Source organism: Mirounga leonina, unplaced genomic scaffold (genome assembly GCF_011800145.1).
Source record: "Mirounga leonina isolate KUSES-001 unplaced genomic scaffold, KU_Mleo_1.0 Mir_92, whole genome shotgun sequence".
Classification (NCBI taxonomy): domain Eukaryota; kingdom Metazoa; phylum Chordata; class Mammalia; order Carnivora; family Phocidae; genus Mirounga; species Mirounga leonina.
Window position 1 is genome coordinate 8,327,715 of NW_023270852.1, and position 21,947 is coordinate 8,349,661.

The 21,947-nt window shown below is 43.8% G+C and overlaps 1 protein-coding gene across 6 annotated transcripts in view; it reads left to right on the top strand.

Moving 5' to 3' along the window:
• DENND2B (DENN domain containing 2B) overlaps positions 1–21,947 on the top strand; it is a 149,959-nt gene that overhangs the window by 90,287 nt on the left and 37,725 nt on the right. For all 6 annotated transcript variants that reach the window (XM_034995459.1, XM_034995461.1, XM_034995460.1 and 3 more), the window contains one exon: positions 5,346–5,450. In XM_034995459.1, coding sequence (XP_034851350.1) covers positions 5,371–5,450 — 80 coding nt within the window. In that variant the 5' untranslated portion in view covers positions 5,346–5,370. The remainder of the gene's footprint in view (positions 1–5,345; positions 5,451–21,947) is intronic.

Genomic DNA, 21,947 nt, shown 5'->3' on the forward strand with positions numbered 1-21,947 from the left:
GGCTCCAAGCTAGGGCGCTGGTGCCGGCTATCGGCTCAAGCTCCTGCCGAGCCACTTTCTAGCCAAGTGACTCGAGGCAAGCTATTTAACTGCCCTGTACCTTGGTTTCCTTGGTAACATGTAAATAATAATAGTACCTACTTCTTAGGGTTGTTACTAGGATTAAATGATTTAATACTTGTGAAGTGCTTATAACTTCAGCTATTACATAAAGAATGTAGGAACATGTCTTAATAAATGTACCTTTGCTTTTCCTTAGGTCCTCTTACTGTGGGTAGCAAATAGGTTAAGGTTTACTTCAAATGTCACCTCCCTATGAAGCATTCCTGGGGTCCACTTTTTACTTGACTTTTCTCCCTTTATAGTTATATCCTCCAGGGCAGGGACTGTCTGAACGTTTTTATATCCTAGTACCTTGCGCAGTGCTTGCGTAGAGCAAATAGACTGAATGACAGTAGTAACAGGGAATTTGAAAATGACTCAAGGTCGGGAATGGACTGGTTGCTTTCCAAATACCTACAGCAGCATGATCTGGAAGAAAAACCATTTATTAAACTTCTGTGTGCCAGGAAATCACATGAGGTAGGTCATGTTATTATTATTGCTCTTATAGTGAGAAAGTTGAGTCTTTGAAACTCACTTGTGCAGTGTCACTTAACTATCAGTTGAGAGAGGCAGGGTTAGAATTAGTTATCTGACCCCAAGTCAGGTGTTCTTCCCACTGGACCTCAAGTACCTGGGATGGTAGTTTCTTTGTCTCAATGCAGAGTTTGTAGAACAAGTCTAGGAATACCTTACTGTAGTCCTTTTTCTGGATAGTCCTGACTCTTCAGATGGTTGTCTATAATTTGTCAGAGCTGGGTTTTTGAGCAACTCGTGACTGGTGGTAGATGCTAATTGAACAATTTCGTTTTCTAAACATGCAGTTTTTGCCATCGATGGGCCTGAGAACTAGCGAAACAGCCTCTCAGCCCCCTTCTCTGCTCCATGCCCAGTGGGTATTTCTTCCTAACTAGAGCATCTTCTCTCCTTGCAGTCAGGCTAGTTAAGGCGTCAGGCTGAAAGCATACCTGAGAGCCTGGAGTTGCTCTTAGGGCCCTGGAAGAAGCAGTGTCCCCCAGAAAGCCAGCCATGTGCAGTACGCAAGTCTGAGCTTCAGGTGTAAAGAGTTAGCCTGGTCCTTAGTACCTCAAACCCTTAGATTATTGCCTGATCTGATAGACCTGGCCTAGAGAGTGCAGGTGGGAGGAAGGATGACAAGTTGGCATCTCTGTTCTTACTGAGTGGGCCTGTCTGGGGTTCTCAGCAGTGCCTGCCCAAGATGCCTGAACTCCTAGGCTACTTTTGAGAATTGCAGCTGGGCTCTTGCAGAAGTGTGATCAAGAATCCTTGCCATGAGCCTTGTAGAAATTTTGGTCCACTCACAAACAATGAATCATGGAACACTACATCTAAAACTAATGATGTAATGTATGGGGATTAACATAAGAATAAAAAAAAAAGACACACACACAAAATTTTGGTCCACTCCTCTCATGGTTACCTCTTCACAGGATTTTTCTTCTCGGCCCAAGCAAATGTCAGAGTCATCTGTACTTTTCCTTCTTACTAAGTTGACTCTGTGTTCTCATACTCAACTACATAAAAGCATTTCTGAGCAGTGGGCCCACCCTCCTTAGATTGGAAATTCGGGGAAAGAAAGAATATATTTTTTATCATGTTATTTTAATATCTTTCAGTTTCTGGTCTTTCCACAGATCTTCTGCCCTTTCCCTGAGGACTTGCCCTGGAGCCGCTAGAGCATGTCTAGTGTTGTTTTGATGGGTTATGATGGTTATTGTGACCATCGTTACCATGGGCACAGTTGAAAGCTGATGCTTAGCCAGTTGATTCCTTGTAACACTGTGCTCCCTGAGGACCCTGAGAACCAGCCTGGGAAAGCTTCCAGAGGCTGCCTCTTCTCCCCCTTCTTTCTAGTGCACACACAGCCATATGCCAAAAGCTTAACTTGGCACTGGGCTGGGGCAGATAAAGAAGATCTCATGAGAGCCAGTGTGCACAGATGCTCGGGTGGCAGGATTGACTTCTCCTCATCCTCATTATTATCATCATCGTCACCATCATCACTGTATACTTAGGTTTATAAAGATTTTTTCTCCCCCGACAGGTAGAGAAGGCTTTTCTCTACTTTATGAAGGATAGAAGTGAGGCTCAGGTTTGGTTTTCTTGTCGTTGAGACTAATCACTTATTAATAAGTAAGATGGCCTCTAGGATTAAGGTCTTCAGTGGCTGTAAATAAATATGTTTAACTCTCACATCCAAATGCACTTCATTTTGGTCATTGTGATGGGAATGCCAGTCAGAGTGAGAACTGCTATTCAGCTTCCATGAAGGGGTGTTAGTCCAGGCCAGAGTGTACATTCACACTGGAAATATGCTTGGTGTCTCAATTGTGTTCTCCCTCACATCCACTCTCCAAGGCACTTAAAAAATTTTTTTTTGCCCTTAAGTTTTATTTTAACAGCTGTATTGAGATATAACTCACATACTGTAAAATGCATACATTTCAGTTGTTTTTGGTTTATTCACAGAGTTGTGCAACCATCACCATAATCTAATTCCAGTACTTTTTTTTCACCTCAAAAAGAAACCCATACTGATCACAGCCATTCTCTATTCTGCCACTCTCAACCCAACCTTGGCAACCACTAATTTACTTTCTGTCTCTACAGATTTGCCTATTCTCTACATTTTGTAAAAATGGCACCAGGGTTCATGCATGTTGTAGAATGTATTGGTACTTCTCCTTCCTTTTTATGTCTGAATAATATTCCGTTGTATGGATGTATCACATTTTGTTTATGCATTCATCCACTGATGGACATTTGGATTGTTTCCACTTTTTGGCTGTTATGAATAATGCTGTTATGAACATTTGTGTACAGGTATTTGTGTGGACACAGTATTTTTACTTCTCTTGGATATAAACCTAGGAGTGGATCATGCTAGGTCATATGGTAACTCTGTGTACAACTTTTCTGAACTGCCAAACTGTTTTCCAAAATGGCTGCACCATTGTACATTATCACCAGCAATAAATGAAGGTTTCAGTATCTCCACAGCCTTACTAACATTTGTTTTTATCTGTCTGTTTCATTATAGCCATACTGGTGGGTGTGAAGTATAATACTATATTGTAGTTTTGATTTCTGTTTCCCTGATGACTAGTGATTGTTTCATCAGCTGACTGGATGATATTATATCTTTGGAGAAATGCCTATGCAAATCCTTTGTCCAGTTTTTAATTGGGTTATTTGTCTTTCTATTATTGAATTGAAAGAATTCTTTATACATTCTGGATACAGCTCCTTAGCAGATACATGATTTGCAAATAATTTCCCCCCATCTGTGGGTGTCTTTTAAATTTCTTGGTGGTATTTTTATAGCACAAGGGTTTTTAATTTTGGTATAATACAGTTTATGTCTTTTTTGTTGCTGGTCCTTTTGTTGTCATATCTAAGAAACTATTGCCTAATCTGATGTTACAAAGATTTACCCCTGTTTTCTTCTAGGCTTTGCTTTTGTAAATTTTTACTCTTACATTTAGGTCTGAGATCCAGTTTTCCTTTTTTTTTGGTATGAGGTCAGGGTCCTACTTTATTTTTTGCATATGAATATCCAGTTGTCCCAGCACCATTGGTTGAAAAGACTTCTTTCCCTATTGAATAGTCTTGGCATCTTTGTTGAAAATCAATTGACCATGAACATTTGGGTTTATTTCTGGACTCTCAATTTTATTCCCTTGATGTCTATTTCTATACTTATGTGTATATACACTGTCTTGATTACTGTGGCTTTGTAGTATGTTTTGAAATTAGTCTGAGTTCTCTAACTTTATTCTTCTTTTTTAAGATTGTTTTGGCTATTCTGGATCCCTTGGATTGCCATAAAATTTTAGGACCAGCTTGTCAGTTTCTACAGTTGATGGATATTCTGTTCAATTTATAAATCAATTTGGCGAATATTGCCATCTTAACAATTTTGAATTTTCTCATCCATGAACATGGGATGTCTATTTATTTGTGTCTTCTTTAATTTCTTTCAATGATGTTTTATAGTTTGCAATATACGTGCTTTGCATTTCTTTTGTTAAACTTATTCCCAAGTATTTTTCTAAGTATTCTTAGAAATACTAAGGTTTTGGGGGGTTTTTTGCTGAAATTATTAATGGAATTTTTTTATTTCATTTTCAGATTTTTCATTGCCAGTGGTTAGAAGTAAAATTGATTTTTAAAATATTACTCTGTATCCTGCAAACTTGCCTGACTTTATATATTTGTTTAAAAGTTTTTTAGTGGAATCCTTTGGATTTTCTACGTACATGATCATATCATCTGCAAATAAGAGATAATTCTACTTCTTCCTTTCCAATCTGGATGTACTCTTAAGTTTTAACCTTTTTCTTCCTTTTATTATTTTAACATAAAATGATGTTCCCTAAAGGATAATGATATATTTGCTAACTCTGTATGGTACATGAATGGACATTTTTCACTTCATCAGTACTTAAATACCATAATGTATATTAGAAAAAATATGATAGTTCATAACTTTATGGTGTTAGCTCGAATGTTACTCTATTAGAATATTCCTCCCTGAACCTTCTCTTTCAAATAACAGACCTTCTTCACTCTTCCTCTACCTTGCTTCATTTTCTTCTTCATACCACTTATCATCACCATACAAATTATACATAAATGTACACTGATGTATCACACACATGTGACATGTGCAGGCTTATTGTTTGTTTTTCCTGTATTGAATCTCCCGAAGGGCAGAGACTTTGTTTCATTCTTTGTTGGATGGCAGTGCCTAGGACATAGGTGCTCAGTAAATATTTGTTGAGTGACTAAATGATTAATTGTATAGAACAAGGTTATATCTTTTAAGATAAGCAAGTTAGTTTCAAGTTGTTTCAAGAAAAACACTGAATCAATAGTTATTCAGGAGGTATACAAATAGGATGGAATTTACCAAGGCTTTATGGCACGCTTGAAGTTTGGGAATATTTAAAAAATGAGAAGAGGTAGGATGGAAATGGAGTTTTGTCATTCTCTGTGAAGTGATAAGTTATCTGCTAGCTCACAGACTCATTGCCTAACCCAGATCAGGGATCCCTTGAGGCTCTTAAGCTATAACACATGGAATTAAATCTATGTGGGAAAGTGGTTCCTGCTACCTGCCACAGAAACCCTCTTGGCAGTTTTGGAGGTCATCTGGAAATGCTTGAGGTACTTTTGGCTGCCTGTGGAAACTTGGCTAATAGGCCTTGATTTCTTTGCAGGGTTCTGGGTTTGCAGAGAGCAGAAATGACCATGACTGCCAACAAGAATTCCAGCATCACCCATGGAGCTGGAGGCACTAAGGCCCCTCGGGGGACTCTGAGCAGGTGGGTAGGGGAGCACTTCTAGGGAAGTGGGGTTCACTGGAGGGTGGCATCAAGAGGCAACCAAATGGCTTGGGTGCAAAATATAAATGCTTATCATCAAGACTCTGACAGTTGTCCAGGTGAATGATCTGGGCCCAGCTCATGCTGACTATGAAGCAAAAGCCATCTCTAATATCTATGCCATTTCCCAGTTCTATAAGTGTCCATAGGAGAAAGCAAAGGGACCCTAAAACAGACTTTGCTTTGTGCTGTTGGAGGAGCCTAGAGCTCCAGGAATGGAGCCAGCAAGAAGCAGCTGACATTCTCCTGGCTATATCCTTTTCCTTAAGATGGGACAGCTTGGGCCTGTGCCTGAGCTAGGCTACACTGTAGTGAGGGAGGTTGACCACACTGGGGGTCGGGGTGGGGACACAGTTATGCATGTTAGCACAAGTTGCAGGCAGAAGTCTAGTTCTACAAGAATTTAGGCTGGGCTGTAAACAAAGCAGCTTGGGGAATTTTAGTCAGTGTCAGCTATAATCCACTTTCCTGGTTTGGTCTTTTTTTAAAAAGTAGAATGTAGAATGATAGAAAAACCACAGATTTTGAAATCATAAACAATTGGCTTCAAACCCAAGCTCTACTCCCCAAATAGTAAGATCTCAGGGCATTTTCTTATGCCCTCCAAAATCTTGGATACTCATCTATGAAGTAATAATAATAGTAAGTATCTCACAGAGTTGCTGTGAGGATTAAATGAGATAATATATGTCAGTGCTTAGCATAGTTTTTGGCATAAAGCTTCTCAATAAATGTTAACTCCCTTCCTATGATGGGATAAAAGTTGCCAGAACTGGAAGATGGATGTATAGCTCTCACCAGGGCTTCTCAATTTTGAGTCAAGGCCTAACTTTTTAAAATATTCTTCCCCCCTGCCCAATTTCCACTATGTGGGGGTTAGAGTGGGAGAAGCAGGTTTTACATCAAGTCACAAAGCAGAATCAGGACCACCGACAAGTACCTGTTTCTATTTGGAATATGTACCTACATGTTTTAAATATTTTTAAAAATTGCTCTTCCTTTAGCTTCCCGGCATGCTTGCCATCATAACATGATAGATGATGTTTGTAAATATCTGAGCCTCTGATGTGCCTTAAAAAAGCATTCTTCCAGCCTCCCCTCTAGGTCTTCATTTCCCTTCCTTTCTGCCATATTTCTGCTTTCCTTCCAATTTTCTTTCCTGGACTTTTGGCATGGAGTCCCAGGCCTCTGTGGCTAGCTATATCCTTCTCTCAGAGGCTACTGCTGGACCGTGGGTGATATTTTGAAAGTGTCATCTGGTGGGTTTGCTGGCTGTCTTCACCCCCAGCCATATCTGGGAGTTGCTGTTTGGGCTGAGGAGGGCAGTAAATCACCAGTTCATTTAGGAAGTCATTGTCAGTGAGCTCTGAGGGCTTTCCTCTCAGGCACCAGGCTCTGTGGTGGACAATGGGGGAGAAAGAGGAATGATCCTTTCTCTTTCTTCAACGCATGTACAACCTGTATTAACGACTTTGGCACCTGAATCTCTTAGTCTGACCTTTCAGTAGATGTTTCGCAGTGACCTGAGGCCCTTTTTTTTTTTTATCATCACTAGCCCAGGGGTCTCAGTGGGAAAAGACTCCTTGGTGTATTGGGAACTTTGGTTGGGGAGTGGAAGGGTGCTAGGGCCTGGGAAAGCTGGGTGTTTGACTTGATGGCTGCTTTGGGGACCCCCACGTCATCCACATGGAGGCAGAGGAACCCAGGGGTAGTAGAGGCATCTGTGTTTCACTCTGGGGGTAGGAGGTACTCTGGGGCATGGAAAACTGGTGGGAAGGGCAGATGGGACCCTGTGGAACTGGCAAGATAGGTATTTGCGTTTGTGTCCTTAACTTGAATGAGACTTCACCTGAGCCAGTATGGGTTAAAGATCCTGTATTCCATTCTGCTTTTTGACTTTTATGGGTATTTTGCTAATATATTTCCTTCCTTTTCCTCTGTAGCCCAGTTTTGATTGGCAGGGTATGTAGGAGGAAATCTAAGCCTTTTCATTTGACCACCAAAGTGCTAGGTTTTGGTCTTTTGGAGCAGATTTCCCTTTCTCTTTGTTGATGAGGCAGCATGGGCACGTTGCTTCACCCTCAGCTGCCAGATATACCCTCCCTACATATGGTTCGCACTCCAGCTCATAAGATTTGGCTGCATCCCAATTCTGGGAGTGGGAGGTGAGATTCTCCAAGCTCCCCTGGATTTCAGAAGCCAGGTTTTATGATGTTGGTGTTGATGACCTGGGGTGAGACTAGAAGCAGTGTGGTGACTTGCAAACAAGGAAGTGTTATGTTTAAAGCTAATTCAGCCACCTAAACAGGGTGAACTTTGCTATGTGTTGCTCTCAGGAGATTTCACTTGTGCTGTAAGGCCTGGCAGGCAGCAGGGGCAGTTCTAAGAAGACTCGTCATGCCTGCTGATTTCCTGGACAGCTTTTTCACTGTGAACCTCTAGCATCCGGGTCACTGCCCCATTGGAGGTTCAGGCTATCAGTATTGTGTTTGGGAACCTTGCCTCTGGATGGAGGTGTGAGAAACCTGGGTGCCTATAAAAGTGTAGACTTCTTGGTTGTCTTTTCATCTCCCTTGAGCCTGGAACAATGCCTGGTATGTGGAAGATGATAACTATTTATTGACCAGTTGATTAGCTGTCTGGGAGAGGAGCCTCTTCTACCATAGGCTGCTGTGCTATTTGAGTCCTCATAGTACCTCAAAGTACCTTTCTCGTAGGTCTTACCAACTTTGGGCTCCCTTTCCACTCAGTCCCCAGACTCTTAGAAGGGCAGAGCTGAAAGGAACCTTAGAGTTCATTCAGTCGAACCCACATGTTTTACAGATTGGGAAGCTGAGACGTAGAAAGGGAGAGGTGCTCCCTCCAAATACAAAGCTAACGGGAGAAAGAACTCAAGGCTAGCTCTCTTGGTCCTTCTGTTGTTTTATTGTACCACTCCATTCACCTCCCTCTAAACATCCCTGGGATCTTCCTGCTCAAAAACTATTGTCAAGTATGATATGGTCAAACTTGGCCTGGCTTGTAAGGCTTTCATAAAAAGCCCTGGTCTTTCTTTCTACTCTTATCCTTCACTGTTGTCTAATGCAAACCTTACATTTCTGCCAGTCTAGATGCAAGTGTTACTTCCTTCCCAGTGCTTTTCTTAGCCACCCAGCAAAGAAGGATTTCCCTCCCCTCTGTATTCACTCTTAGAACCCGTGGTTTGGAGCCTCCAGATGGCACTTATCACATAGTACCTCATAGGGTGGATTTTCATGGCGGTCTTATTTCCCCTACTCTGTTGGAACTCTTTGAGGCCCAGCACATACTCTTTTGGAACGTTAGAGTTGGAGGGGTCTTGGGATTCATTCAGTTTCATGATGGTACATGCGAGGAAGCTAAAACCCACAGTTAACTGACAGTGGAACCATAATTTCAACTCACATTTGTAGGTTTCCGGGCTGAGCAAGGCATTGGTTTGTAATATGGTAAAGTCCAGAGAGGTCTTGGGGTCCCACTGCTAAAGTGGGCACCGATCTGGACGCTCTGCCTTCGATTTCAGGAAGAGGGGAAGGGCTAGCAGATAGGGCAAATCTCCTGAGAGTGGTGGCTGTGGGTAAAAGATAGTGCTGCAGAGCCTGTCTGAGTGTGGCAGGCTACCTGTCCGGAGGACCTGTGGCTTTAGCCCCCTGTTACCTGAGATGCTCCCGAGAATCCAGCTGTGACGTCAGTAATATTTGTCTGGTTATTTATTGCCGCATAGCAACCGGTCCTAAACTTAGTGGCTTAAAACATTAACAGTCATTTATTTTGCTCACAAATCGCCGTTTGGGTAGGGTGGGAAAGCTTGTCTCTATTCCTCGCAGCATTGGTGACTCAGTGGCTAGGGGCTGGAATTATCTGAAGACTTGTACACTTACATGTCTGACCACTGATGCTGGCAGTCAGCTGGGGCCTCAGCTGCGGAACACCTATGTGTGGCCTCTGTTGGTTGCATGCTTTTACAGCATGATGTCTGGGTTTCAAGAGTGAGCATCTCAAGAGAACTAGGCAGAAATGCATGACATTTTAATGACCTAGCCTCCGAAGTTGCATGGTGTCTTTTCTGTTTTACCCTGTTGATTAAGGCGAGAACAAAGTTCTGCCTGAGTTCAAGGTAAAGAGCTCTGCACCCCAATTCCAACGTGGTGGTGTGTGTGAGGGTGCTCCCCCGTACCACTAAGCAATTCTCTGACACCAGCTCAGTGCCCTACAATTCAACTTGATTCTGAGACTATCCTTTTTTTTTTTTTTTTTTTAAGATTTTATTTATTTATTTGAGAGAGAGAGAATGAGAGACAGAGAGCATGAGAGGGAGGAAGGTCAGAGGGAGAAGCAGACTCCCTGCCGAGCAGGGAGCCCGATGCGGGACTCGATCCTGGGACTCCAGGATCATGACCTGAGCCGGAGGCAGTCGCTTAACCAACTGAGCCACCCAGGCGCCCGATTCTGAGACTATCTACCAGAGAGAGCATCAGATCCCACAATTTAAGGGCTCAGTCCTGTAGACTGCCCTTTGCCTCAGATGCTAATCTCAAGCCAGGTTGTTACCTGTGCTTCTGACCGACTGGCTAAACATCAGAGGTTCCCACGACCCCCTCCTTGGGTTCAGTAATTTACTAGAGTGGCTCACAGAACTCAGGAAACCCATTTACTCACTAGATTACCAGTTTATTACAAAGGATATTAATGGATACGAATCAATAGCCAGATGAAGAGATACATAGGGCGAGGTCTCAAACAAAGGATTTTTTGTCCTGGGGAGCTTGGGCCTTGCATAGTGGCATGCGGCAGCATTCTGATTCACCAACCTGGAACTTCTCTGAACCCTGCCCTTTTGGGTTTTTATGGAGGCTTCAGTTACATAGGCACGATTGATGAGATCATTGGCCATTGGTGGCTGATTCAACTTCCAGCCAGTCTCCCCTCCCTGGAGTTCTGGGGAGGAGAACAACTGAAAGTTCCAACCCTCTAATCACAAGGTTGGTTTTCCCAGCAAACAGCCCCCATGCTTAGGTGTAGTCCAAAAGTCACTCATTAACATGACAAAAGACACCTTGATCACTGTCATCTCTTAGGCAATTCCAAGGGTTTTAGGAACTCTGTGCCAGAAATGAGACTAAGACCAATTCTATATTTCTTATTATAAATCACAACATCACACAAGCCGAGGGAAAATAATTGCCACTTGATGAGAGGAGTATCCACTTCACATTGCTAGGACATGTGAGATGGGGTAGGTCATGATCACTGTCTTTGGAAAATGCAATCTGCCATAGTCTGCCCTCTGATCACAAATATTCACATCCTTGCCCAATGTGAAATACACTCAGTCTCTCCCCTAAGTTCCCAAGTCTCATCTTGTTAATGGCATCAGCTTGAAGTCTAAGATCTCATCATGTGAGTCAGGTTCAGGTATAGATGAAACGCTTTGGGTGCAGTCCCTTTCTCTCATTGTGTGCAGTTCCTCAGCTGGGACTGTTAGAACACCTATATGTACCCCCCGTACATGGCCTGGGCTTCCTCACAGCATAGGATATCCTATTTCTCTTGATGTGAAGACCTGTAAACTAGAGAGAATATGTATCTGCCACCCAAGATACCCGGGTGGGACAGGCCCAGAATAACCACTGTAGATAGCCCTCTTCACACAGGGGGAAACCGGAGGCCACGCAGCAGTTACTGGCCCATTGTAATTCTTATATCCAGTGAGACACAAGTGACCGAAGCCTTGGCTAAGTCGTGGTTTTATTGCCTCGGAGGCATTTACCTTGTCTCTGGCTCCCCGCTTAGGGCTTTGGGTTCTGCCCTGACTCTGATTCCTTCTTCCTTTTCTATCAAAATCAAAAGTAGCCCATTTGTGCAGGTGAGTAGTTTTCTCCGTCGGCTTCATACCCATAATATTTCAAATGTCCAGAGTCTTCCCTTCATTTTATATGGTCTCTGTGCTTCCCAGTCCCAGCCGATATACTTCATTTAAAACTTGGTGGGTTTCTTCGGAATCCCTTTATAACCCACTGCAGTGGACAGAAGGCACGTGTACAGATCACTTCACGGTGAGCCCCTTCCCGCATTGGGTTCCCTGGGAGACTGCTCGGGGACAAGGGTTCTCACGAGTCTTGGAAGCCTTACCATTTACAGAGGATCTGCACGGCCCACCCTTCAAATCATTAGAAGGCCTTTTGTCTGTCTGTCTGTAAGATTCTCAGAGGAATGCTTGAAACCATTTTTTTAGGTCTTTTTTTTTTTTTCAAAGATTTTATTTATTTATTTGAGAGAGAGAATGAGAAAGAGAGAGCACATGAGAGGGGAGGGGGGTCAGAGGGAGAAGCAGACTCCCCACCGAGCAGGGAGCCCGATGCGGGACTCGATCCCGGGACTCCAGGATCATGACCTGAGCCGAAGGCAGTCGTTTAACCAACTGAGCCACCCAGGCGCCCCATTTTTTTAGGTCTTGACAAAGATTTTTTAGTACTAGACCTATTCTAGATTTTTTTTTAAAGCGGTTTATTGACAGATAATTAAACTTGAACTGAACCTTTTAAAGTGTACAGTCTGATTAGTTCACACACCCACGCGCATACACACACACACACACACACACTAAAACTGCCACTACAATCTGGAAGCCATTTCTTAATTTGAGAATTTTTTTCCTATCTAGAGAGACAGAAACAAGTGTTATTTTCTAACCCGGAAAGCCCTCTCTCGTTTCTGTTTCCTTTCCGTGTTGCTTGAAAATGGAACAGTCCCTTTTTTGGCTCCTCTCCTCTGTCTTGTACTGTAGGCAGCTAGATGTCGGACCGCACCTGCAGCATTGCTCAGAGATACTTTAAGCTGGATCGTCGAATTAGGTAGATTTCCTATTTTCCTTGTCGCCACTGGGGACAGAATTACCAAACTTTTCAACATTTACGAGGGTCCCCTTCCCTCCAGCTTCTACTAACATTTTCCTTACTTTCCTGTAACCTCTCCTGATAGCCTGTCACTCAGTCCCCAAGTCAGTGATTTAGGATTTTGTTTCAACAGCACTAAATTTCTAGGTACCAAAAACTGTTCCACTTATCTACTGCGACATAACTACCCCAGAATTTATGGTATAGAACAACCATTTTATTATGCTCACAGACTCTGTGGCTTAGGAATTCAGAGAATACTTCAGGGATGGCTGGTCCCTGCTCCATGATGTCTGGCATCTTGGCTGGAAAGACTTTAAGGCGTAAGGTGACTCATTGATTAGGGGTTGGTGTCACCTAGACATGTCTTGCTTCATGTCTGGGGGTTGATGTTAGCTCTTTCTGGAACCTCAGCTGGGACTGTTAGAACACCTATATGTACCCTCGGTACATGGCCTGGGCTTCCTCACAGCATGGGAGATAGGAAGTAGAAGCTGCTGGTTTCTTGAGGCTTGGGACTGAAAATTGGCACCGATTCATTTCAGTTGTATTCTATTGGTCAAGCAGTTGCAGAGTCCAGATTCAAGAGAAGAGGTGATTTTTATAGGAGGCATGTCAAAAAATTGGGGGACCATGTTTTAAAACCATTACAAGTATCTTTAATATGGTTTCCTGGAACTACATTTCTCTCCCTGTTGGCTTTGCACAGTACCTGGTTCTGCTTCATAGGGCAGTCCCATTTTTACTGGACTAGGGCTTTGGGGATATTCCTGTAAGGCATCATTTTTAACCTGCCACAGGGAGGACTTCTGTCTTGTAAGTACTCTTGTGTTCATTGCAGCTACTACTTAGAGGACTTGGGGTTCCCACCCAGAGAAGAGCTCACTGATCCTCTTTGTGCTTCCCTAGAAATCAGCTGGAAGGTAGACAGGTATGGCTTTGGTAGATTCTTAGATGTACTTTTGGAAGTGAAAAGATGACTCAGTTTCTGCTCTGACCCTAGTTACCATTCTACTTACTCTGACAAGCTATGGCTGACCTCAAGAGTCTCTATAGATGGTGGTCCATATGTAGCCCCACTTGGAGGATGAGGCTATCCTGGACCCTGTTGAGGGCTTCCAACCATTTGAGATGAGGTTGCTTTGGGAACAGGAAGGCCAAATTGTGAGTGTCACCCTGTTCTTTGGCTTTTTATCAGGACCATGTCCCAGAGTGGGATGTCAGTGGGAGTTATTGAGCTGAGCCCCTGCTCTGGCCTGGGGAGCAAACTTCTGGGCTTGCTAATGGGACTCAGGAGAAGCCTTCCTCTCCTTTCTCCTCCTTGGGAGCCTCAGATAATGGCCTTGAGGGAATATAGTGAGAATGTCATCTCCAGAGTTAGGGCAGTCACTGTGTGGTGGGAGGATGCTGATGTCCACTGAGTCAACAAGGGCCCACCTTCATTGAACAGCCCTAGAATGGTGAATGGCCAACTCCCAGGCAGTTTCATTGGGAAGCAGGCTAGACACCTGTTTCGTAGAGACTAAGCATATTGGAAACTGGGCTCCGTGTAACCTTAATTTGCAGACAGGCTCACTTCATGGCATCCACAGCCCATCTTGTTACCTCCGGGGCTATTTCTTGGACCCATAGGAATCTTCCCTAACTGGCTCCAACTTGGTCATCTTCCTGATACCAACACACTCAGAAGCCCTGTCTCTAGAACATGCTGAGTTCAGAAACCTCTTGTCATCAAGGACTAAAGATAGCCTTCCCTCCCAGAGAGTTCTTGGGTGCACTTGGCAATATATGGGGCATCCCTTGGCATGAATGCTTACTGCTGTGTTCCTGGAGAATGGCTCAGATCACTAAGTGAAGGGTTGGGTTGTGTTCTTATGAAACAATACCAGAGAGAAGGGCACATACTTTGCATTTTGACTCTCACTTTCTGTCTGTTTATACACGTACGGCACATGTTGCTTTTTCTTTAAATACCTCTTTCCATACCCTTAGTTCATACTCTCTTTTCTACTCAGTTGTCTTACATATTTGTCTGTATGTGAGTGTTCATGCCCCTCTGTTTCATTTAAATTTCCTTTGCATTCTCCCCCGCCTTTCTTCTCTCTTTCTCCTTTTTTCTTTTTGTCTTACTCCCTCTCCTGTAAATGCTGGTTTTGGCCAGTCACATGCTGCAGTATTGGCACCCACACCTGATGAGCAGCAGATCTGGCTGCCTGCTGACAAGGTGGTGGCATGAGTGCCCAGTTTCAGTATCTGCCTCCCCAGGGGCAAGCCTGGGATTTTTAGAATAAAGAGCAAAAGATGATCAGAGCACAGTCATAGGTGTCTCTTAGCTGTGCTGTATTTGCTTTTATATTTCTTTTACCTCCCTGGAGCTATTTATGGTGTTCAAGGACTTTTTAATTGTACATCATTTTAGCCACACAGCTAGTATATATGGATACTCAGAGCAAGTGTTTTTTCTGTTTCATGGATAAAGAATCTGAGGCTCAGAGAATTTAGATGACTTTTCCAGGAGCATATCTGGAAAGTGAGGGAACTGGGACCAGAGGAAACCCAGGTTTCTAGATTTTTGGGAACTGACAGCCAATGCTGGTCTGCACTAAGTGCTTTGTGTAACTTTTTGTGTTGTTTTTCAGATCATATGTGACAAAGAGGGGGAGGTAGGGGGGCGTCTGTGAATATCCTGGGCAGGCATAAAGAGACCTAGGTTTTAACTATTTATTTTTTATTCATTCATTTAGTCATTCAATATAAATATTAATTCCTACTAAATTCTAGATGCAGTGCAAAGAGTAGGGGGTATCAAGATTAATAAGACACCATCACCACCTTCAACTAGGTCCACTCATCGTCTAGGAAGGGAGGCAAGTGAGGAAACAATCTAGTCCAATAACATGTTACAAGTACCGTAAGACATTTTTCCAGGTGCAGTGGAGGCGTCAAAACTTGGCCATCTCCACCTGGATGAAAGGGGGTAGGGTGAAGAGAGATTCCAGAGCAGAGCTACAGAGATATGTAAGGGAACAAGCCAACATTCTAGGGAAAGCAAACAATGTGTGAAGGCCTAGAGGCATGAAAAGCAGGGAGTTTGATGTGGGTGGTTTTGGGATTGTATGTAGGAAAAGACAGATGACAAAGTGAAAATAGGGAACAGATCACGAGGCCTTGTCATCCATGCCAGTGAATTTGCACTTCCTTCTGTGGATAATGGGGAGTTTCAAGCGTGAAGATTTTTGTGTTTTAGAAAGATGTCAGAAGATTAGAGGACTGACTAGAACTGGATTAAGATTGAAGGCAGAGAGAGAAATTAAGAGATTGTTTTAAGAGTCCTGGTGAAAGATCACATCTGAACTGAGGAAGTAGCAGTAGCAGAGGGGATGAGGAGGAAGGGGGCAGGTCTGAGAAAGGTGAAGGTTATAGAATTGATAGGACTCAGTCATTAAGTACATCAGTGTGTTTGAGGAAGGAGCTGGGTACAGATGCTTGAAGGAGTGGGAAACAAAGAACAAATCTGGACCTCTTCTCTTCTCTGTGGAATGCATTGGAAAACATGAGGCAGTAAAGGCCAGTGGTGGAAGCATAGAACAGCATAGGGATGAGACCATGCGAAAAGACATTCAGCCCAAGTGGGTGGGAATGAGAGCAAAAGGGGTTCTCCTGTCTAAGGCCAATGCTTCTAGATGGGCATGGGATCCCCATCCCCTTTACTGCCTGCTTAAGGACATTGCTCCTGCATTTGCCCTCTCTCGTTCTGCATTGGCAGCTTTTCTCTCTAACTGGATCATTCCAGTCATCATTCAAACATGCTGCGTCATATCTCCTGGCTCAAGCTAACCAACAAAATGCTTCTATTACACCACGTTCTCCTCTACCCACCACCTCATTTCCTTGTTCCCCCTTTTAGGAAAACCCTTTGAAAGAGATGCCTGAATTCTTTGTCTCCACTTCTCATTCCATTTTCTTGAATTCCTTCCAGTCAGGCTTCCCTTCCTACCTCTCTACCAAAATCTCTTTTCCCAAGGTCATAGCATTCTCTGCATTGCTAAATCTAATGATCAACTGTTTCTCAGTCTTCCCCTTACTTGATTGTTAGCAAATTTGACTCAGTTGATCACTCCCTATTTTTTGAAGGTCTCAGGACATCAGTCTTCATGGTTTTCTTCTTTCCTTATTACATGCTCTTCTCAGTCAATCTTCTTCACTGGTTACTCCTTTCTCTATGTGACTTTGAAACACTGGAAAGCTCCAGTTCAGGCCTTGGGTTTCTGTAGCTATTGACTCCCTAGATGAGCTCATATAGTCATATAGTTTTCTGTCTTTTATTACTGAAGTGTGGTTGACAGACAATATTATGCCAGTTTCAGGTGTACAACATAGTGATTTGACAATTCTATACATTATGCAATGCTCACCACAGTGTCTTGTAGTACAATATTATTGACTATAGTCCCTATGCTGTACTTTTCATCTCTGTGTTATTTATTTTATAGCTGGAAGTTTGTACCTCTTAATCCCCTTCACCTGTTTTGCCCATCCCCCCATCTATTTTTAATCTTTTGAGGAACCTCCATACTGTTTCCCATAGTAGTTGCACCAAATTTACATTGCGACCAAAAGTGCACAAGGGTTCCCTTTCTCCATATGCTTGCCAGTGCTTGTTATTTCTTGTCTTTTCGATACTAGCCATACTTGGTCATATAGTATTAAGTAATATCTATATACTGCTGATGACTCCTAGGGTTTATAACCCTAACTCCATTCTATCAGGTTCTCAGGCCAAAAACCTTGACATCATCCTTGACTTCTCTTTGTCTCTCATACCTTTTATCCAGTTCATCAGCAATCCTATTGGCACAGCTCTCAAAATAGATTCATCTCTTCTGCTACCATTCTAATCCAAGCCATAATAATCTCTTGCCTGGATTATTGCAGTGTCCTTTAGGTGATCTCCTTGCTGCCATGCTTGCATCCCTGCACTCCGTTCTCTGATGTGAAGTCAGAGCATATCATTTTTCTGCTCATACCCCTTCAAGAGCTTCCTTTCTCTCTCAGAGTAAAAGCCCAAGTCTTATTATTGGTCCATAGGGTCTTCTGGTGCCTCTCTGACTAATCTCCAGCCCTCTGCCTCTTCTCACTCGACTCTGTCCACACTGGGCTTTTTGCTGCCCCCAGAATACAGTAAGTATGTAGTTGCCTCAAGCCTTTGCCCTGTTGCTCCTTTTGCCTACAACATTTGTCCCCTGGATAAACTCATTGTTCACTTCCTTAAGGCTATATTCACATTGTCCCCGGCAGAGGGGCCTTCCCTGATCTCCCTCACTGTGAATCTTTCTCCCTTTTCCCTTTTTTATTCTTCTTCATTGGCTCCATATCCATCTCTCAGTGTTGGTTTGTTTATTGTCTGTTCACTCTAAACAAATAAAGCCACACTGCCTCCCTCCACTAGACTATAACCTATAGAGAGACTTTGTCTAATTTTAGTCTCTGCTGATCCATGATGCCTAAAATAGCACCTGGTATGTATTTGGATCCAGGCACCACCATTCATGTGGCTACAGTTTCCCACTGTCCAACAGGGGACAATTATCCTTCACTACCAGCCTGCATTTGAGGAACTGGAAGATAGCTAGTGGGGATTGGTACGTATGAGTGAGTGAGCACCCCTTCCCAACCATGCTCAGGAGATGCCACCTGCCATGGGAACACTGCCACAAAGAACCATGCATCCTCATCGCCAGTCTCCATCATGTGCCCCCCTTAAGGCTCCTTGTTTTCTGGGTTAACAGGTTGTCCTGAGCCCTCCTTCCACTTGGGGCAAAGACTGATGGAAGCTGATTCTATTATTGGGATTACAGAACTAGCTCCATTTGCAGGGAGTGCTCAGAGGAGATTCTCAGGCCAGAGCTCCTAGTAGAGAGAGTGAGATCCAAACATCAAGACCATAGAGGCTGCTCTGTGCGCAAGTGGAGGAGAGAGGCATGGGAATGGAAGGTTCAGGGCAGTATTTCTGCATTGGGATAGGGCAGGCCAATTATACACATGGCTGACCTTTCCCACCTGCATCATTTTACTATTAGAACAGTTTATTACTTTATTACTTCTCACGTTTCTGTGCGTTTACTGGGCAGTCCCTCTGCTGGTTTTTCCTGGAGTCTCTCATGTAGCCAGATTCAGTTGGGTCCAAGTGTCAGCTCACGTTGGGCTGGCTGCTGGCTGTAGGGGCCTCGGTTGTGCTCCACATGGCTTCTTATCCTCTAAAAGACTAGACTGGCTTCCTAACATGACAGTCTCAGGGTAGCATTCCAGGTATGTTAAGGGGGATTCTGCAAGGCCTCTTGAGGCCTCAAGTTTGGGACTTAGTTTAATTTCTACTCCATTCTGTTGGTCAAAGCAAATCACAAGGTAAACCTAGATTTAAGGGGCAGAAAAATTGGATCCACCTTTTGATATCATGAGCTGCAAAGGATTTATGGCCATTTTAAATTACTCCCTTTCTCTTCCACTCCAGATGTTTAGAATCCAAGGACAAAGGTAAGCTCTTTGAAAAAGTTTGCCAAGTGATTATTTTGAATAGTGAGCCCCTTGTTAATATTAGTAATTATCAAGCTAAAACCGAGTACTATGTGTTAGCCACTGGGTTCAACACTTAATGTGTGTTGTCTCTGTTCCTTACAATAATCCCCTGAGACGTGTGTTCTTTTAACCTCCATTTTACAGATCTAAGGTTTAAGGAGATAAAGCTATTGGCTCAAGGTCATGTAACTTGTTAGTGGCTACTCTGAAATGTGAACCCTAAGGCTTTATAATATTTTTACCCTCTGTTGAGAAGAACTGGCCTAGCATAACCTGGTGAAGAACTTAATACTAATGATAACTAACAGTCATAGTGAGTTACAGTATATGATATCAATTCACATCCAGTCTCATTTGCCCATTATGACAACCCTGTGATATAGTCAGAACAATTTGGAGGAATTGAAGCTGGAAGCTCAGAGAGAATGAGTGGCTTTGCTTATAGTCACATTCCTAAAAAGGTAGAATCAGAAACATGGAGAGATAGCAGTGAGTTCTTCTGTCAAGTGAGAATCCCATGAGGGCAAGGCCTTATCTATATTGTTTACAAATTTATCCCTAGGACCTTGGAGTGAGTGAATGCTGCCTTCTCTGTGATGAACCTGGGGATGACTAGGCTCCAGGTCAGCTTGGGCAGGCCCCTTCTCCCATCCCCAGCTGCTCGAACACACTGAGCCTGGCCTGTGTGGGGAGGCTGCTCAAGGAGCCCCTGTAGCTCTGCCCGAAACTCAGCAATGATACAAAGACCAGCACCTTTAAAGGGAAGGGCCAGTCTCTTCTCTATTTGATCCTTCATGAGAGGAGAGAAACTAAACTTTAGTTAAAGCAGGCTAGGTATTTAGGCTTTGAGAGAATTTCTTACCTTGTGGAGATTTTTCCATGCGGGAACTACCAAGGGAAGTTAGGGAGTCATCTGTTCTAAAACCATGCTGGAATCGGACAGACCAGAGATCCTTACCATATTTCTTTCCCACCTGTGGGAGCCATGCCATACGCCATACACACCTATGCTTCTCCCCCCCCCCCCCCAATAAATACAGTGGCTTCATGGCCTGGTGAATTCTCACCTTGGGGGTTGAGGAGACTCGTCCGTAGGGGAGCATATATCAGAATGTCTGGAGAGATGAGGCATATACAAGAGGCTTCCTAAGAGATTCTGAGTCTCATTAGATGACTCTCCTCTCCCACTAGAATTTAAGCTTCATGAAGACATGAATTTTTGCCTCTTTTATTTATTCTTGTGTCTAGCACCTAGAGCAGGGCCTGGTACATAGTAGGTGCTCACTAAGTATTTGTTGAATGAATAAACACATGTCCAGGTTGTTTTCTATTAACGGCACCTTCTCCCACCTCCAAAGGAGAATAACGGAAACAGAGTCCTTTGTGGAGTCCAGACACTGCTGGCTCGCAGGGCTGGACTGATGATGACCTTTGGCATCCATGGTTCTATGAAATAAATGAGGGACTTAAAGCCTCCCTCGCTGTGAGTAGGTTGGGATCTCCCCAGGCTCGAGCTTGGCACATTGCCCTGCTGCTGCCTACCCTAGGGAGTGCTGAGGCTTATTCCTTTCATACGTCCTTGCTGTGCAGAGTCTCTTTGGTCATTGCCTTGGCTGGGCACTGCATTTCTACCATCCGTGCCCATGTACACGTGGGATGGCTCTTGTTTGACTTGCCCTTTTAAAAACAACTTAAGCATGTTGAGGTTTCCTGTTGATCGGGGGCAGCCAGAGGCTATGACCCAACAGGGAATTGTCGGCCAATCCCTGACTCACCCAAGCTCCAGTTTTCTGTGTGTGAGCAAGTAGTGACAGCAGGCTGGCTCGAGGGCAGCTGGCTGCCTTCCTGTGGATGGCATGGCCCTCTGGAGCCTGTGAGGCTCCCGCCCAGCTTTAAGGGCCACGGCATGAGGGTCAGGTAGGCCTTCGTAGTGTGCGGTGTTGGCAAGACCCTGCTGTATTTGAACTAAAACTGTTTGTGGAGAGCGCCGAGAGTTGAGAGTGATGACCCTAGCAGACAATTAGAAAAGTGTACTGAAAGAGAAGTCTGCTCATGGTTCTTGTCAATAAGCCCACCTTTACCTTTTCCTTTATTTGTCCTCCATTCACTGAGCACCTTCCAGATACTGAGGATGTGTCCTTCCACTTGGAAGAAATCGTGGACTGGTAGGGAAGAGGTCTAGAGGTCTTGAAGGGGAAGAGGTCCCTGCTACTTATAAATGCTACATTTGAGATAAGGCTATGCATGGGGCTCTGAGGGTTTCTGCCAGGTTATGTCTGGGAGCCTAGGCAGTTCACAAAGATGGCAGAGGACACTGCTTCCTCTTGAGAGGGGCAGCATAGTATTTTATAAGTTCCTTCCTGGCTTCCCCCCTCACCGGCTGAGGGACCTTGGATGAGATATTTAGCCTCTCTGTGCCTTTGTGGTTTTCATTTGTAAAGTGGAGATAATAATAAACAATAATAATTGTGTAGAGTTTTCGTGAAGACCAAATGAGTTAATAATATGTGTAAAACCAGTTATTTCGAACTCTTCCCCCTATTGGCTAAGACCTGCAAGTGGATTTAGTGCTGAGAAGTGGCCACTGCTGGAGGGTAGAGCCTCCTGAGGAGCTGGCCTCTCCTCCCCATGGGCATCCTCGCTGATGGGGCAGAGAGGACTCTTTCTTTTTTTTTTTTTTTTTATTCTTATTTTAATCCCCATAGAGAGGACTCTTTCTTGAGGGACCCTGATTCTTTGAGACTCTCAGGGACCTGAATTCTGGTCAAGACCCAAGCTGAGGTGCAGTATGCTGTGCTGGTAACAGAAGTCTCGGGAGACAGGGGTTTGTTAAGGAGACAGAGCAAAGGGCTCTGGTGTATATTTGGGGTACTTCAGGAAGTAGCGTGCTTGAGATGCTTTCTAGCAGCTCCTGGGAACTGATCACCAGCATTTCTTCCCAGTGCCA